At 44.9% G+C, this 19475-nt stretch overlaps 1 protein-coding gene across 2 annotated transcripts in view; it reads right to left on the reverse strand.

The window, feature by feature from the left end:
• SYT9 (synaptotagmin 9) overlaps positions 1-19475 on the reverse strand; it is a 211948-nt gene that overhangs the window by 43167 nt on the left and 149306 nt on the right. The window contains exons 4-6 of one of the 2 annotated variants that reach the window (XM_027979417.3): positions 14718-14838; positions 12948-13119; positions 10749-10878 (exon numbers count right to left, since the gene is read on the reverse strand). In XM_027979417.3, coding sequence (XP_027835218.1) covers positions 10749-10878; positions 12948-13119; positions 14718-14838 — 423 coding nt within the window. Of the gene's footprint in view, positions 1-10748; positions 10879-12947; positions 13120-14717; positions 14839-19475 lie in introns of those variants that run through there. The other variant, XM_027979418.3, reaches the window with a different exon arrangement.

The raw sequence follows: 19475 nt of genomic DNA on the forward strand, positions 1-19475 counted from the left end.
ACCATGGATTACGAACTTTTACACTTTAACTTGTACATAAAAATGAAATAAAGAAGCATAGAATTAAACATAGTGTTAGAGCTGCTAGAATACTATCATTAAAAGACTATAGATTTTCATTTTCATTCTAAATAAACAAACTGCAGTACATGGTATGAAGCAGGAGATCTATGGGTCCCAGGCTGAGCGGCTGCAGCCCTGTATCTAGGGACAGATACTCCAAGATGAAGAGGAGGAGGAGCTGAGCCCTGCCTAGATAAGAGATCACATATTTCTCACTCTCGAGGTCAAGGAGATCTTGCTGACTATACTTGAGCAGAGAGGCTCTTTGCAGGCCAAAAAGGGAGTGATGTCAGCCTACCCACAGGCCTCTTCACTAGAATTCACCTTGGCTAAGAAATGTACACGCACACTTGGGAGGACCCTGTGATAAACCAAACACAGACTCAGAATCAGGCAAAGCAAAATGATTGGCCAAAGGAAAACCAGAAAAAATGCCCCGTATTAGTCATCTGAGCTACCATGAGGGCACGACTCCCTCTCTGAGCCTGCCTTTATGTCTATCCATATGTACTCTTTTTCCTCCTAAGAAAGACTTTACTTGTTTCACTACTTTCAGTTTCTTTGTGGAAATTAATTTTCTGCAGAGTTGTATGGGGTAGGGCCTTGTTGCTGACCACTGGTGAAGTGGCTACGATTAGGTACTCTCACTGCCATGGCCTGACTTCAACCTCTGACCAAGGAACCAAAATCCTGCTTCAAGTCACTGCAGGCCGAGGCCACCTGAAATCAGTAGGAGAGGAACTGGGCCTTTTTCAACCCAAGGGAGACATCATGAGACAGAGAGCTGCCCATAGGTCCCTCAAATCCACCCACGATTTGATTTTCCCTTTGAAAAAATAAGACCTAAGTACAACAGGAAAGCAGTTTTCCCCCTCACCTCATACAGTATTTGTGTGTCACTAAGGGCAGAGAGTCTTTCTTTTGGCCACAACTGTTTCAATATACAACATCAATAAAACACTGACAATCTGTTTCATTAGGAAAACTCTGTTGAATGCGTCATCATGTGCCACTTATTCTGGTAGGCACTGGACATTTCGCAGTGAGCAAGATGGATGAGCTGATACCATGACAGCTTTGGGAATAGTGCTCTTCAATGCAAGGGAACACCAGCTGGGTGGGTATTCACTTATATCTCAAATATTTCCCATCTCAAGTAACAGAAATCCTATCTTGCAGTGCTTATAAAACAGTGGAAACTTACATGCTTATATATTCAGAAAGGCCAGAGGTAGCATCACGTTCAGGAGAAACTTGATTCAGCAACTCAACCATATGGGGTCTGGATTTTTCTTCTCTCTCTAGTCTGCCACACACGGGTTGGCCTCACTCTAACCCTGGCTCCTCTAAAGGTCCAAAAGGGCTACAGCTGCTCCCAAGTTTGCTTAGGAACTTTGCTCCAAAGTTTTGGAGCAAACTTCAAAACTAAGTTTGCTTCTTTGTTTACATCCAACAAGAAAGACAGCGTATCTTTGTTCAGGCATTCACACTAAATGCTGTGTAATACTGACTGACTGAATAAGCTTATGGAGTGCCTATCCCCATGGTTGGTTTGGCTGGTTTAGCCTGGGACTAGGTCTTAGTTCCATTACTGGACCAAGGATGGAGTCAGGCTCCCTAGAATCCCCAAGCAGAAATCAAGGCCATCAGAAAGACATCCTGCTGTCTATGTGGGTACCTGCAGAACTAGGGAGGCTCCTCATCATCTCTTCTTCAGCTTTTTGTTCTTGGGATATGAGAACTAAAGCCATCTAGCCAACACAGCTAGCTGTCTATAGAACGTACTCCACATTAGCTTGATTTTACTCTTCTACTGGCTTCATTAACACAATTTTACTATTCCAAGAGACTCTGGCCCAGAGAGATAAAAGTTGCATATAACATCACTGCTCATCAAAGGGACTACCCCCAAACCACCAACTCTTCCTTAGAAAGCATCAACAGACAGTTTATAGCCCCAAGCTCTTTGAATCCTGGCCTCAAAATCTTCACCTTGCTGTATTCACTATTATATCACAATCTTGACCCAACTCTAACCAACCTTCTTCATCCCTTCAATTCCCTCCCCACTTGCCACACTGAAAGACCCGCCCTAAACTAAACTTCAAATATCAATCAACTGGTCCCTGCCCTTCCCCTTCCATTACCAGGTAAGCAATAAACTCAGCAATAAACTTTCAAAAGTTTGTTCAGCTGATATTTGGAACACAGCATTCAATTGGTGCATCTCCTGAAAGGCTCATTTCCAGGAGCACTGGAATTCCAGATATTCTGGCCTTTGCCATTATCAGTGAAAAAAAATGTTGTCTGCCTTAACAATAAACAAATGATGTTGTAGCCACCAAGTCATCACAGGACTTCACATCACAAGCCATCATAGCCTCCCCCACATAGGATGTCCACCATCAAAGGATCAGACACTGCAGCCACCCCAATGATGCATCCAGAGGAGACTCAGGATGACAGAGCAGAGGACACTGGCCCCAGATAGCTGAGGTACATACCAAAGGAATGATTTCAGTGAGCTCAGATGCTTGAACCTTCCAACATACAGAAAAGTGCTAAATTCCTTAACTTGAAGTGTCTGTTTTTCTTCTGATTCATAGTAATCTTTTGATGTTCTGACTTTGCTTACTCTTGTAAATCCTGGATCCTCCCTTGACTCTTTAGAGCTGTTCCTTACGGCTATCAGAGAGGCTACATCCTGGGCTTAAGTCCTCAGTTTTGTCTATGGAGTAAAACATAACTCTCAACTTTTAAGTTGTGTGTGTGTGTGTGTGTGTGTTTTTTTCACTCAACACAGGATGCCCCACCTTTGCCTTGGACCCAACTGAGGAAGTACTCTTCTCTCCACAGATAATCAATCATGAGGGAGTGTGGTTCTTTCAGAGACTGGCATAAATCATGCTAGTTCATGTCAACTATGGGCGAAGAACTGGCTATCAGCCCACAGTATTAGTAGTCACCTCTAAACGCCATTCCTGGAGCTAAGGCTGCTGCAGGCCCAAGCCCATTGTTAACCACTCTCTTAATTACTATTCAAGCATGCTTCAGGAACACTCCAGGGCAGCGACTGCTGAGGCAAGGTCACTTCTAAGAGAGCAGAGTCAAGATGCAGTTGACTGTCTGCTCCAGCAGCAGCGGTATTTTCCAGTGCAGTGTTACTATCTTTCACACCTCTGTTGCTGTTCAGCCACTCAGCCATGTCCAGCTCTCTGCAACCCCATGGACTGCAGCATGCCAGGCGTCCCGGTCCTTCACCATCTCCTGGAGCTTATTCAAACTCACGTCCATCGAGTCGGTGATGTGATCCAACCATCTCATCCTTTTCTCCTCCTGCCTTCAATCTTTCCCAGCATCAGGGTCTTTTCTAATGAGTTGGCTCTTTGTGTCAGGTGGCCAAAGTACTGAAGCTTCAGATTCAGCATCAGTCCTTCCAATGAATATTCAGGGTTGATTTCCTTTAGGGTTGACTGGTTTGATCTCCTTGCAGTCCAAGGGACTCTCAAGAGTCTTCTCTAGCACCACAATTCAAAAGCATCAGTTCCTCACCACTCAACCTTCCTTATGGTCCAACTCTCACATCCATACCTAACTACTGGAAAAACCATAGCTTTGCCTAGATGGACCTTTCATTATGTCTCATCCATTCATTTTTTCATTCATTCCTTGGATATTAATTCAATGCCTATGTAACAGGGACAGTGTTTCCATCTCTTGATGTCCATGTGTAGTTGTCTCTTATGTTGTTGGAAGAGGGTGTTTGCTATGACCTTGCATTCTCATGGCAAAACTCTGTTAGCCCTTGCCCTGCTTCATTTTGTACTCCCAAGGCCAAACTTGCCTGTTACTCTAGGTATCTCTTGACTTCCTACTTTTGCATTTGGTATTTCCCAAGGTATTCATACCTCTAGTTCTTACCTTAATGCTTCCATGGTTTATATGATTCCTATCTCTACAGACCACTGGAAGAGTCATAGATTTTGTATACTAAAGATGAGAAAATGCTTAGCATCCATTCCCTGCCCCTAACCCCCGCCCTGCTAAATCAGATAATTCTACATAGGAAAGAGGACTTGCTTGGAAATACTGAATGCTCTTGGCTTTGTTTGCTGACCATTCCCTCCACAGCTGGAAACACAACGACCCATTAACACTAACCATGCCTCCTGGTCCAAACTGCATTCTGGCCACCTACATCAACTGGCACAGATTCTAACAAGTTTGTTACATGTTTTTGAGATCCCAACACGGAGTACATTTCTATGTTCTTTGCAATCAGCATTGCTTCAGGGGCTTTGCAGGTGTTTATGGATATTGGCATACTAAATCCCCCAATAAAAAATTTAGTTTTGAAAAAAAAAAAATCTCAATCATAAGGCCTTTATTTTGTACAAAAAGTACCTTCCCACTACTTTCCTGTTTTTTTAAAATTTTCACAGGTAGGCCGAGCTAATCATTGCCTGATGTAAAATTGCTGCTAAAATGTTTCCCTGGTGAGAAAAGTCAAGTTGAAGACTGATGTCCTTGTCACCCCTCCTGATCAATTCTCATTTGGGGAGCAGCACTCTGCCATTTGCCACAGGGACGTCAGTGGTTTCTGCTCCTCCATCTCTTATGAAAGAAGATACAAAGTTCTTCAGAACCTGACCACCCATATGAGGGGGGCCTTCATAATTTACTAAGGTGCCTAAATTATTGCTCTGAATATTCTGAACATTTCCCAATGCACTCGAAATACAGAGTCACTACTATCAGAGGGCAGTTCATGGGAACCAAGTGACAGGGTTGGGGGAGCGGAAATGACCTCTTCTCACATTCTTCTCCTAAATAAAGAAAAGGTAATCAGAGCTTGGAGCTTAATAAGGACCATCTCCATTTGAAGAGGTCACTGTAAATTCAGTCTTAATACCTTTTACATTTTGCTCTGAACTGACTTCTACTTTGGACTGAGAAACTCTTGAACTTTAGAACTAAAGGAACACAACTGCTTTCATTATGTCTCATTCATTCATTCATTCCTCAGACACTAATTCAATGCCTATGTAACAGGGACAGTGTTTCCACTGTCTGTAAACTGTGTTGTTACATTCAAAGGAATCAATGCTACACGTCCTGCAAACTGAGGACAAACAACATGAGGTCAGTGACCAGACAACCCCTCCAGAAATGGAGTCTATAAAGCTAGGCCTTGTCAAGAGAAAAGAGACACGTTGAAATCCCAGTGTTGAGAGGAAACCTTGAAGGTCTGAACACAAGTTATAGGTTAAAGGAAATGACGCTCTGATATAAAGGAAGGTTTCTACTAGTTAGAAAGAGGAAGCGGAGAGCCTTTGTTAGGAGAGATGGAGGGTACTTGATGTGAGGTGCAGATTCACCCCTCAAGCTTGAAGCCTCAAGTTTCAGGTGGGTTGAGGAAGCTGAAGGCACCTATGGCCCCTGAGCCAACATGAAGCTAGAGGAAGAAGGTAGAAATGGCCACGTAACTCCTGAGTCTCCTGCAGTTCCCGCATGTCCCTGACTCCCAGGATGTGAAAAGGAGATGACACTATTGGCCAACAAGATTTCTGTTGGGGGGCAGGCATCCAGCAAGCGTGGAAAGCGACCCTGTACCAGGGCTGCACAGAAGACCTCTTGAGCCTGGCATCAAATGAGGTGCTGCTAGGCCTCAGAGACCTCAGGGCAGTCAAGAGCTGCAGTGGGGCCTGGTCAGCTCTGAGGGGGTTCCATCAGCACAGGCAGTGACAACAGCATCTGCTGGCCAAAGACACACAGGACAGCAAGCCCAGTCAGAGGCGAGCACACCGCTCTCCCCCATCGTCAGGGCCTCTGTGCTTTCCCCACCAGGCACCAGCTCGGGGAGGAGGAAAGAGAGTGCGGGGCAACTTCCCTTGAGCCTTCCCATTCTGTGCCTAGCATCATGGTTTTTTTTGTTTTTTTTTTTTTTTTCTTTTTTTTTCTGGTCTCTGTTTCCTTCTCTGCTGGCCTAATCCTTACCAGGACCCAAGCCCTACACACATTCAAACTCCGTGATGGAAACCTGATCTGCTTGGTTTCTTCCAGTCAAGCCCTCCTCTTTCTGGGGAATCACTCCTCTAAATCTATTATGAGTAACAGCTGGCCCAGAGTGCTGAAGCCTCTGACTTCCCCACTTCAGAATCTTCTGGGAATCAGGTGAGCTCACTTGTGTCCATTTCCCTGCGAAGGGGCGGACCTTGCTTGGGATGTCTACTATCAACACTCCTGCTGCACTGGGACCAGATCGCATATCCGTGACCTTCGCAGATCTAGCAAAGTGGACCAGGACTGGACACTTAATCCAGCTTGGGCAATCTTGGCAATATGTGGCCCTCGAAGACTTTGGGTAGGCCTGCCGGGCACCTTGATGGATAACATCTATAGTTGATTTAAAGGGCTTGCAAAGGTAACTCCCAGTCCAGTCTGAGTGATGACATTTGCTTTAGTCACACAGCTCGAAGTTTACACCCTCAAGGGGGCAGCAGCTGGCAGATGAGGACTCTGCTCACCCCAGGGTGTATGGTGCAACGCCCACCCCTACTTATGCTAGGAACTGCCCAACCTAGAGCTGCAGGGGCTTTCAGCTCTTGAGGTGGTCCTGCAGACTGTCAAGTCTAACCAGGTACACAGGGAAAAGAGTGAGCTTGGAGAGAGGAAGACTTACTTACACTTGAGTACCCCCTGAGCAAGGCTTTGTGATTTAGAATGTTGCATTTCTGTCAATCAGGGGGAATATTGCTGACCTTCATTGTGCATTCTGATCGGATTCTATCTCTTTGAGAAAAGTAAAAACTGCTTTAACCTAATGATGTCTGTGGTCTGGTCTTTCCATCAGTGAAATTCACTACTTTTTAATCCAGAGGTCAAATAACATTTCACAAGGAAGCGATGGAAACCTGGAGCTATTTCTATCACTCTCCCCGGAGTGCATGGTGGGGTCAGCTCCACATGTCGGGGTGGGAAAGGTGCTCAGCACCATCTTCTCTTGGATATACGGAGGAGGGGACTGTGGGGGGAGCCCCGAGAGCTCTGTTATCTCCTGAGGGCCTGTGGAGGGGATGCTCCTGTCCCCAGGGCCCAGGCAGCTGCTCGGAGGGAACTGACACAGCTTTCAGAGCCACTGACATCATGGGGAGACAAGAGAGTTAAGCAGCACTGGCTGACCTTTGAGTGTGCAGTGAAGCCATCCAGAATTCCTGAGAGAGAAACGGATTTTTGAACGCACTGGCTTTGAAGACTCCATCTGCCACCTGCTCTGGCAAGGTCAGGGTGTGTTGGATACAGCCCCAGGCAGGCTGCCAGATCTCTGCAGGTCCCAGGGTTCAGTCCTAACCTGGTCCCTCAGCCCCCAGCAGCAAAGAGCTTCTGCCAGGTCAGCCTCCCTTCATACTAAATCCTAACTACCCTGTATCTTCTCTTTTTTCTCTCTCTTTCATTTTTATACTTACCCTTGTGTACACACACAGAGAACAGCAACTTAATTGCTATTTTTGTTTTAAAGTAGAAAATGTAACAGTTCTTAGTATAACAGTAACATACCTTTAAGGCCAAGGAAGAAAGGAGAAAGAACAGAACTGAAATACTTGCACCTACACCAGACAAGTGACAAATGACCCCTCCCCCAGTCTGAGGTGACCACTCACCAGCATGCGGGGGGTGGGGGATGTCCAAACTTTTTTCCCTCCATGACAAACATTACGATGTATCTTTGTGCACCAGTCCCATGAGAACACATAGAAACATAGGACCTACATACTAATGGTGGTAACTGGGAAGTTTACTGAACATTTACTGGGTGCCAGCCACGGTGCTTCACATACATTAGATTGTTCAATCCTCACAACCACCCTTGTGGCACAGGCACTATTTACAGCCACTTGACAGAGGAGAAAATCGACTCAGAAAGGGACAGACACAGGCAACTGAGTGGCAGCACAGCGATTTGAGTCTAGGTCCATCCAAGCCCAAACTGAGCACTTCCAACTGCTCTGCCCATAGCCTCCTCCATCCTGACAGCTGTCAGCAAAGCGTGGTCACCCCTCTGACGCTGCTTCTCACCTCATCCAGTTCCTCTGCCGCAGTTCTGCTCATTACACATTTGTTCTAAAAAGAGAAAATATTGCTTCCCTGCTTAGGATGGATTCAAAGGCTCAGGCATGTACTTCAAAGACACAGGAAGCAACAGGGCAGGGAAAGCCTCCCTCCATTTGCCTTTCATATAGGGACATTTCATTTCCTTAGTTCAGCAATGGTTGAGAAAAGACCACTGTAATCGCTGAAGTAATTTTAGCTGCTGTTAACAAACAACTCCCAAGTTTCAGTGGTTTAACCTTAAAAACACTTATTTCTCACATAACTGTCAAACACAGATTTGCAATAAGCCAAGTGCTCAGGGTTTGAGGCTCGTCTCCTGGGTGGCCAGTCACACAGCACTTTCTTCTGGGCAGCGAGTGGAGCCTCCCAGGCCCGTTTTCTACATGTGCCCTCAGGTAAGGTGCACGCGCCATGCTTGGGGGCTTGTGTACAGTGTGCCACCCCCAGTCACTCCCTGGCAAGGCCACGGACAGGGGCGTGCTTGTGCACAGAATCAGGGCCCCTGTCTCAGCTCCACGCCATACCCTGATCCTTACTCCTTTCCCATTCCTTGTGTGCAGAAGCTCGGACACTTTTTAACACTCCAGATTACAAATAAGAATGAAAGTCGGCAGTGACTCTGTTAGGGTGCAAAAAGTCTATTACAAATGCTCCACCGCTGCTAGTGACAGGCTCCGGCAATTTTATAAGCCCACAGATGGACTCCTTTGAGAATTCCACCAGGACCTGAAGAAGTGAGGTGCGTTGTCGTCAGCACCAGTCCCCTAGCTACTTCTTAAGTGGTTCACAGTTTTGATGGTCTCCCGCAGGGATTAATTTTGAATCCAGGAGAGAGTCTTCACTTCTGTGGCCCAAGGACAGAGGTGTCCTCAGGGACCTGAAAACTAGGGGGCCCCCAGGCCCTCTTGGAGTATACCACCTGGAAGCCCTGAAGCTTAGAATCAGCCCTCCAACCATGTCCTGCTCGTCCCCTCTGGTTCCATCTCCAACAAAGACTGTCCCTTCATCCCCTGGGGCCTTCCTGCCTCTCCACAGTGGCCCTGCATGTTTACTGAGGCTCTCCTGACTGTCCAGGGCAGTGAAACTCACACTGAGAGAGCAAGGCTCTGATCTCGGCCTCTCAAGATGGTTTTGCAGGGAACAGAGCTGCCTGCCCTGGGAGAATAAGACGGAGTTCTCTGCCTGGAACCCACACTCCCTCATATTCTTATTCCCAGGGGCTCAGTTCACTTCCCAAGAGCAGGAGGGACTAAGACTTCTCGGACAAGCTCACTCAAGCATGACAAACACCTCCTTCCTTTGTGCCCCTTAGTACCTAATGGGGACGATAATGTTTAGGATCGTGCACTTCAGTGGTTAGTTACATGCTGTCTCTCTCTCAGAGTATACAAGCTCTTAAGGAAAGGAAAGGTTTCTTACATCTATATATTTTTTCTATCTAATATGGCATTTGACCCACAGAAATGTCACTCAGTGAATGCAATTTATTCCTGAGAGAATGAGTTAGTAAATAAAAAAAGAGGGAGTGTCACTGAGTTAAGGATGAATGGGGGAAGAATGAGAAGGAAAGGCTAGGGGAGTGAGTGAATGAATGAGTGTCAGAGGCAGAACCATGGTCCACTGCCTCCAAGTATCCACTCTTCTGCTACCTTGCAACCAGAATCAGAACTCTGCTTTTTCAGTTGCACACACTGCCACCAACAAAAAGAATACACTTCCTACCCTCCATTGAAATCAGACGTAACCTTATGACTAAGTTCTGTGACTAAATTAAACAGAAGTAGCAGTGTTGCATAAGGTATCAAGGAAAATCCTTTAAAAATGAAGATATGTGCTTTTGGCTTGTGTCTTCATGTTTCTATGACCAAAAGATATGTGATGATTGGAGCTTAGCTGCCATGTTCAATGAGGTAACCTCAAAAACCCCCAAAATAACAACAAAAAACAAAAACAAAAAGCCCCACACTGGGACCGGGAGGCAGAAAGATAGAAGTCTTGATTTCTGTTAATCACAGAGCCACTGTAACAGCCTAGATAGCCTTCCTCTGAACCTTTTTTACATCAGAGAGAAATAAATTTCCATTTCACTTGTTATTTTGTGGTATGTTAATTTGGCTTTTTTTTTTCCCCCCATCATATACAATTGATACTAACCCAGAATCACAGGTTTACGGTAGAGCTAGTCCTAAAACCCACGCTTCATCTCATCCGGTCTCCAGTTCTTCTGACGCCAGCTGCAGGTCACTCTATGATGGCCTGACACGCCACACTCACCCAGATCTTGCAGATGCCCTCCAAATGTCAATCCAAAGCCATAACATAGAATGGGAGAATCGAGATCTTTTTTTGAAAGTATTCAAAGTGAAGGATGATCCCTGGTCAACGTTCAAAACCTAGCCGACTGGCAGGGAGCAGACTGAATGCAATTCCCAAGGAACAGTCCCAGGAAGTACAAGCAGGGAAACCCATCGAAGACCACAGACCCTGGTACACTCACATTTCTGGTGGCTCCTGCATTTCAACTGTAAAGCATTTGTCCTTCTGCAAAGGGGTGCACACGGGAGGGGTCTTACCTCCGCCAGGGAATGCCAGTGTGCAATGGGCTTGCGTGGATATGACAACATCTCACTCCAGTGGTCTCTGCCCAGCCGCTCAGCTTCGTTGCCTACTTGACACACGCCGATGATCTCATTGTGACCTACACTGTGAAATGGTCCACAATAGTTATTTTTTTCCTAAAATTTTGATATATAAGAACAGCAACTACTCAGTTAAACATATAGGAATTAGGAAAGGGTTGGTTCTTTTCACTCTTGAATGTAAAAGCACAGGTTAACCTTAACAGCCCCTAGGACTTGGGGACCAATATGGCACTTGGGGGCACAGACAGGAAGCCCAGAGTCTGGCCCACACACAACTGGGCTGTCTTAACACTGGCAGAACTTAGCTTGTTCCCAAGAACATTGAGTTGGAAAAACTCTCTGATGCACACAAAGGATGCCACCTCTGGTTCTGGAACAAGGCTGACTTCAGGCCTTCAGATCTCTGTGATGAAAAATGGGGGCACTGCAAGGAGTTTCTTGCACTGATGGCTGTTTCACCTCAACAAATGGGAATCAAGAATGGGTCATGGAAGAGCTCTGAGTCTGGCAGCTGTAGCCTTGAGCTGACAAGGGCAGAATGGAGGTGGCTCCTGCCTCTTGCAAGACCTCTCTTTAGAAAACATGTTTTCTTTTCATGCTCTTCCCTCCTTCCTTCCAAGCCCAGCTTTGCTTCTCTGACCCAACTTCAGTTTCCTACTGTAGAAAAACACTGAGATCCTTTAATACCTAGCTAGTATTTCTGAAACATCCTTGGATAGGTCTCTGCCTTGGCTCATTTTTTTTTCCTTCCTTCCAGGTTTTGGTTATAAATCCTTTGCATGCATCCAGAATTATATGGCTCATCCTTTAATTCTCTGGGATCCAAATTCACAGGCCCGCTCTTTTTCCTTCCTGCAAAGATGAGGGATTTTTCTCCTATGGATGGTGCAAGGGGGAGGCAAGGGTGGAGAAGCAGTGTGAAGGATATTGGATTCTATGCTCATTAAAATCAGTTGCATGCAGAAGCCCCATGAATTCTGCCATGGATTTTTCCAGACCAGATTCATGAGTTTATTGAGAATTAAATTGAAGCAGAGCTCACATAATCAGATTTGTCGATGTGGGAAACTTGGCAATAGCTTGAAAAATACTGGCCCAGCCTTCCACGGCTGGTGGGCCATGCTCCCTCCTGCGGCCTGACACTATTGGTGTTGTGTGTCGTCCAGAGGGACAGGATGAGGTCTACAGCCCAGCATGTGCTGTCACACCCATGTGCAGCCAAGCCAATGGACATGCTCCCTAGGTTGCAAGACGATTATGTTTCACCCAGAAATCTGCTGGAAAGAGTGTTCAGGGCACTGAGGCTGCTGGGCTGACATTTCAGGGTCTGTGGGAAAATTATTTAGCTGCAAATGATACTGTAAGACATTAGAAGTCAGAATGATTTTTTTTTTTTTAAATAATTGTGCCCAGACCACGTGGGAGGTTTCCAATTAAAAAAAGACTTTGCATTTTTGTCTAATGACTGGTTTAACATGTATAATTCCCTGTTGGTACTTCCTTTGCATATTAAAATGACTGTTTTTCAAATCAGTCCTTTAAATACACAATTGGCTACAATGCAGGCTATAAATATCTCTTCTGTGCGGTATTAATTAGAAAGTCGAGCATCTTATACATTTTAATGTACCCCGTCATCCATATTGATTCTAGCAATTTCAAGAGAACATTTCTGTGTTTGCTTTCAGACTTAAGTGGATAGAAATGATCTTTATTAAACATATTGGGAGAAGAAAAAGAAAAAAAGAATGAAGCTGTGTATTTAGAAATGTTGATGGTCTGGCTCAAATAATCATTCTGCTGTTTGGAGTGGAATTTTTCTGATAAAGGCCAGGTAGGACTGCCTGAGGGAAGATTAAGATCTGTGGGGCCCACAGTTCTCCAAGCTGACTCTAGTGGTGTTCAGGGACGGAGAGGGGAAGCAAGGAAGAGACAGAAGGATGGAGGAGGGGAGAGAATGAGAAACAGGAGAGCTTAGAGGCTTGCAAAATGGTGACTCCTTGTCAATCAGCTCTCAGGGTGCTGCTTAGTGGCTGCACTGGGACAGCAGCTAAGACTCCATGGCTGCCACCCCTTCCCTAGTCCTGGGCACAGTGGGTCTGCAATGAGAAACAGCTCCAGGCATCTCACCGGTCGTAGTCCATGACTGCTATGGACAGGTGGATTTGGTCAATGTTCTCGGGAGGGACATCAAAGACTATGGCTTCATTGTAAACAGGATTCAGAGTGTTCCTCTTGGTGGACGTTTTCCTCTTTTTTAGTCGTCTGCCATCACACATCAGTGAGACTTTCACGTAGGGATCTGCACAGACCATGAGAAGCAGGAGTACTGTGAGGAGACATGCAGATTTAGGCCAGCAGTTTTGTCATGGTAGAGTTTCAAGGACCACAGGGTGCAGAAACCCTTTACCTGCCTGCAGACTGGAGTCTGAAGATTTTAATTCATACAATGTCTGGGCAACGACTGGAGTTGGGGTAATTAAGTCATTCAGGAAAAAGCACAGGACACACTCTGCTCAAAATGTGCGGAATTTAAAAACAGTGTGAAAACATCTGTTATCAAATTAGAAATGTTCCAGCTAGGATCACGGACTTGCCAGGATGCCACAGGAAGGGAAACACAAGGCATTTTCAAGGCACGGGGGAAGAGGTGGCACGCTCTGACTCGGAGCCACCCCACGGAGTCTTTCCTAAAACCCAGGCCTTTAGGAAAGGGAGAAGCTAAACACCTGGACATAGCAAGAAGCTGGGGTACAGGTGGATGTCCTTCAGTGCAGAAGCTTCAAGCTCTTGAGCTGCCTGCAGTCGAGCTGTGAAGGGGAAGCAGTTCAGCAGGTCAGGGAGAGAAAGGACACAGGCTCACTTGTGGGGCCATGCTGCCACTGGGTGGCAGGGGACAAGCCTGGTCTCTGTGCCTGCTGGGACATCGCTGGTTTCACCTCACCATTTTCCTGCTCAGTGGGGAGTTCTCCTTGCTTCACCTGCATAACCACGGGTGGCCCTGACACTCATACACTGTCCAGGAGGACTTAGGAGGGCCAGAAGGGGTCACACCTTTTTTGTTTTCCGGTTGAATAAAACACTGGTATCCAGGAGGCAATTTATCGTATCTTTTGATCTCAGTGACCAAAAGCCAATGGACTGGGCATTTTGCGACTACATTTTGGGAACCTCTGCAGAGGTGGCTTGTGAACTTATATAGGGGAACTCCATTTCAGGATACCTTCTGTTAGGATTTCATCTTTTTTTTTTTTTTGGCCATGCCAAGCAGTATGGGATCTCAGTTCCTCCAGCAGGAATCTAACTAATGTCCTCTGCATTGGAAGTATGGAAGCTTAACCACTGGACTGCCAGGGAAGTCCCTCTGTGAGGGTTTAATATTTAAAGGTACATGCTTGATTCACTGGAAAAACCAAACTGCATAGTTCACCGATGGACCCTTCACAGAAGGATATAGGATATCAATTTTCTAAAAGCCTGAGGTGACAATTGCTTGTATCTGAGGAAAGACCCAATTAGATATATCAGCATGTGCAAACTGTGGGTCCAGTCCACAGTCACGTGGGCCCTAAGAGGGAAGCCCTAAGAGGGAATACTGGTAGTAATAATGAGAGCTAACACCGAGGAGCTTTCAGTGTGTGCCAGGCACCATTCCTAGGCATCATAATCCTGTAACAACACAAACAGCCAGACACTATTATGATCCTCATTTTTACAGATGGGGAATCTGAAACCCAGAGGGACTGACTTGCCAGAGTCACACAGCTATTAGGTCTAGGACTAGGTTTAAACCTAGGCAGTTTGGTTCCAAAGTCCATGTACCTTTATTACTCCACTGGAAGCTTCATGAGGTGCTATATAAGAACTGTAGGAAGAAATGTGAATTTGAGATTGTCCCACCTGATGCTCCTGTTATGTCCATTGCCTTTAAATTCCTTGCTTTTATAATGGTAATGGTCAGCCTGCCAGCCGTGGGAAGATAGCAAAGGGAAAACATCAGTTCTCCAAGATCCACGTTGTCCTGTTGAGAAAGCACAAACTGAAGCGCTAGAAATATCTTCATTTGGCAGAAACCAACAAAATTCTGTAAAGCAATTATCCTTCAATTAAAAAAAATAAATTTTAAACATAAAATAATCATCATAATAAAGAAAGTGTCTTTAGCCTGGTGCACACAGAAGCAGGGGCAGGGCAGCATCGCAGGGGCTGCACTGGTCCTTCTGCTCATCTCCCAAATCCCTCACGTCTTTTCCCTTCACATCATCAATCACAAGAAGAATAAATGCTCCCACCTCAGGAGCCCCCTCCCTAAGGAAACACACTCATCTTTAGATGGCAGAACTGCAGACTGTCTGGGTTCTTTCCCTTCTGTCTCATTACCTGCAGCCCTGCACAGAGAACAGAAGCCCCCACAGCCTAACTAACCCCATGGAGACCCCCATGCGATTTCACTCATATCCCCACCATAGTCCACACAGCCCCTGGGACAAAGCTATACAGAGTCCCCAGCAGTGCTGTCTGCCTCACAGGCACCCCAGACATGCTCTGTATACAGCCCTCGCAGTCTTGTGCACTCTCTCAAATGGGTCTCCATACAGCCCCTTGGAGACTCCTCATCCCTGGTTTCCTAGATAGCTTCGCCCGCAGTTTTTCCCGCAAACCTCATACAGGCACATGTCACCATCCATATGCATCCCTCCCCGACAGTCCCTCACTCTTCCCTACATGGTCCCCACCAAGTTTGCTGCAATACTTCCATACACTCCTGCTAACACTCTCCATCCTGACACATGCGTGCATGCGCACGTGCACACACACACCCACATCCCTCTACCCACCAGAACCCTGCACACAACCTGGTCACACACAACCTGTGCAGACCAGGATGTGGCTTCACTGAGGCCTGCGAACGCTAGTCCCTACAGTTCTTTAGACGAGGACCCTGCAGAGCAGCAGCCCTGAGCCCACACATCCACAGCCCTGGACACACTTGGACACCTGCCCAGCCCTATGCAATCTCCAGACTGGCGGACATAGGAGGGGATCCAGGTCCCACAGCCCCCGATTGCTGACCGCTGGGCTCCCACTTTGCTTAAGCTTTTGCTTTCTTTCTTTGTCTCTAAGAAGCCCCACTTTCCTCTGCTGGGGAAAACATCTCCTTGGGCAGTGTGCAGCCAATCAAATAGGTCAGAAGACACCATTCTCTTTCTCCTTTTAACCCAGGGAAAATACAACCAGAAATGGGGAAAAAAAGAAAAAAGCCAGTTCGTTTCAACTTCTGTGATACCTGAGGTTATCAAGCTGGGTGTCTGGGTCTAATTAATATAGCTTCATAATGATAATGCTCTGGGGTGTCTGCTTTTTGCCCTCAACATCTATTGCCTCTCCTCCCCTCCTTGATTCTCCAAGGATGCTTCTATTTTTAGAAGCACAGATTCGGCTCTGGAAGGTCATCTCGCCCAACCTCCTTCCTTGACCGCTTCTGTAGGAGGATGAAGTGAAGGGAGCCTGTCTGGTTGCTAAGGCAGATGGATTGCTCTGTATCCCTGAGCTCTGCCTGCTTCATGTAAATAAATGACCTCCCCTCGAAAGCATGCCAGGCTCTTCTGGTTCCTGAAGCCCTGATATCAAGAGACCTAGGTAGTTGGGCCTGTCCCTCTGGGGTGGAGGTGAGGGAAGAGATGACAGTTCTACAGGAGTGGGGTGTCACATGGGCTGGGGCTAGACAGTTTTGTGTTGCTGGGGTTTTGACTGCAGGAGGAGGGTCTGCTGTCACTGAAGGATTTGATCCAGTTTCTGGCCAGTAGCAGAGAAAAAAGAGGAGCAACAGCTGTTCCCATCAATTACCTTTTTCTCTTTACACTCCCTGGCCTACTCCCTTGCCCTTGGACCTCTTCTGTCTGCCTTAAGCAGAAAGGCCCAGACATCTGTTCTTCTCAGAGGACTTTTCTCAGAGGGCTCAAACCCCCTCTCCTCTCATCCTGCCCTAACAATCTTGGTCTGAACAAAGTAAAACAGGAGCAACCAAAGTCACACGTATGAAGCTCTATCATCATTTTTTTCAGCACACGATTTCTGAGGGCCCCCACTGCATCAGCTCTGTAGGGCCGGAGATGTGACGATCTATCTACTCCAGTCCCCACCCTCAAGGCCAAGGCACACAACTGAATGTACTGTGTTAAGTTACTTTTGTGCTAAGTACATTTTCCTCCAACATAAACCTCTTTCATTCACAAATATTTACATTATATTGCTGTTTGCTCATGAGTTAAAAGAAAAAAAATATGCTTCAGATTTACTTATATATTCAGAATGTGAACTAGAGCTAAAGTCCACTTTTGTACTTAGAAGAAAAACCTAGGCAAATTAAAGATTTATTAGGGAGAAAAGGCTTGGTTTGATTTCCAAGTGCTTTAAAAATAAATCATTTAAAATTATCGAAACTATGAAAGTAAGAGTGATAAAATTCAAGTACAAACATTTTTGAGTATAATAGTAAAATATCTCCTTTTCTTAAACATACAACCTAAGTCACTCCTTTCCCCAGAGTAACACTGAAAAATCACGCACATTTTTCTTTTTGTCCTTTATCCATTCATCCATCCATCTGCTTGCTCTCTTAACATCTGTTGTGGTTGTTGACCACGGCTCTCTTCCAGGTGCTGGAAGCTGTTTTTGCCGTGGTGACAACAGATGTGGTCCCTTGAGAAGTGACCAGTTTGTGGGCTATGGAATAGGAGTTGATGGAACCTAATGCTAACTCTGATTTCTCCCCATCAGCACATACTAATTTGGGGTTAAGAATCTATGGCTCCTGATGTGTATAAACATTCCCTTTAAATCAGTGGTTCTCAACCAGAAGCAATTTTGCTCCCTCCTGGCACATTTGTTGTTATTTGGATAAATCTGTAACTATTACAACTGGGGAGGCAGGTGTTACTGACATCTAGTAGGTAGAGTCCAGGGATGTTGCTAAACATCCTACAATGCACAGGGGAGCCCCTCACTACAATGAATTATTTGGTCCAAAATGTCAGTAGTGCCAAGGTTGAGAAACACTGCCTTACACAGAAGTACTTATATTGTTAGTAAAAAATTTTCCAGAATGCTGATAAAAATCAAATACAAAAGAGTATGGAGTGTTTGGCTTCTTTTCCAACTTGACAGAAATCAGATATGCAAAGGTGTCACTGGTGGCTAAATGCCCTGTAGGGGTACAAGGGGAAGGAAAATGTCATACAAAAAATGCTTCATTTGCTTCTGCTTTGTGTGGCCAAGTCAGTATTGTTGGCAAGATATATCGGGAACTGATAGCAAATGTGCATGAATTCTATCCCTGCAAAACCTATAAACTCTTTCTGTGATGTTTACCTGTAGTGGTCTGTGATAGTTCTAGTCTTTGTCTAGCTAGCACACTTTTGCATTCCTACCCTTGGATTCTTCTGGTGAAATCCTTCCCAATTCCATAAAGGTCTAGAAGGGCTGCTGCAGGAATTCAGACCAAAGTATTCATGGCCCTGTCCACTGTCTTCTGTTCAGGGATGAGTATGTTACCCACACAGGGAGATTTAGAGTCTTCTCCGGGACTAAAAAAACTAATATTGAGAAAGAGAAATTTTAATTTTATTGGGGTTATTCACTGGGAAGATATGAAACTAGCACTGCTATAAGGTTCTTGTACTGAAGATAAGTAGAATACTATCACTTTAAGTTAGGCTCTGTATATTAAAAACATATACTACCATAAACCCCAAAGAAATGACTAAAATAACACAATTTATTAACTATAAATTAGTTAATAAGCCAGCAAAAGGGATAAGATACATGCTTTAAAAATATTAAGTTAATCCAAAAGACGGCAGAAAAAAAGAAAAAGGGAATAAGACTGGGAGAGACATAAATGATGGAAAACAAATAGTAAGATGGTAAATTTAAACAAAATAATTTCAGTAATCACATAAATGTAAAAGATCTAAGCATCCAGACGAAAAGCAAAGATTATCTAATTTAGTAAACAGCAAGACCCAATATTATGCTCTCTACAAGAAATTTAATTTAAATATACAGGTATACATACATTAAAAGTAGAAGAATAAAAAACAATATGCTACACTTAAACTAATAGAAAGAAATCTGGAGTGGTTAAGTTAATATCAGACAAAGTATATGTAAAAGCAACGAGTATTATCAGGAAAAAGAGGATCATTTCATTATCTGAAGCAAAAACTTATAGAACTGTGAGGATAAACAAGTTGCAGTCAGAGATTTGAATACCTGAATAGCACTATCAACTAACTTGGCCTAATGAGTGGCATTAAAGAAATACCAAACAGCAATAGAATACACATCTTTTCAGGTGAACCCAGAACACTGAACAAGAAAGATCATATTATAGCCCATAAAACAAGTCTCAATTAAATTTGAGAAGATTCAAACTATATTCTCTGGCTGCAATGGAAATGAATTAGAAATCAATAACAAAAAGATAATCTGGGAAATCTCTAAATATTTGGAAACTAAATAACACACTTCCAAATGCTCAATTCAAAAAAAGGCAAAGAAAAAAGGAATGAAAGTACAGGTGGAACAAACAGAAAAGACAGATTTAAACACTACCATCTTGATAATTACATTAAATGTATATACCTGATAACTTCA

The sequence above is a fragment of the Ovis aries genome, chromosome 15, assembly GCF_016772045.2.
Source record: "Ovis aries strain OAR_USU_Benz2616 breed Rambouillet chromosome 15, ARS-UI_Ramb_v3.0, whole genome shotgun sequence".
Lineage (NCBI taxonomy): Eukaryota > Metazoa > Chordata > Mammalia > Artiodactyla > Bovidae > Ovis > Ovis aries.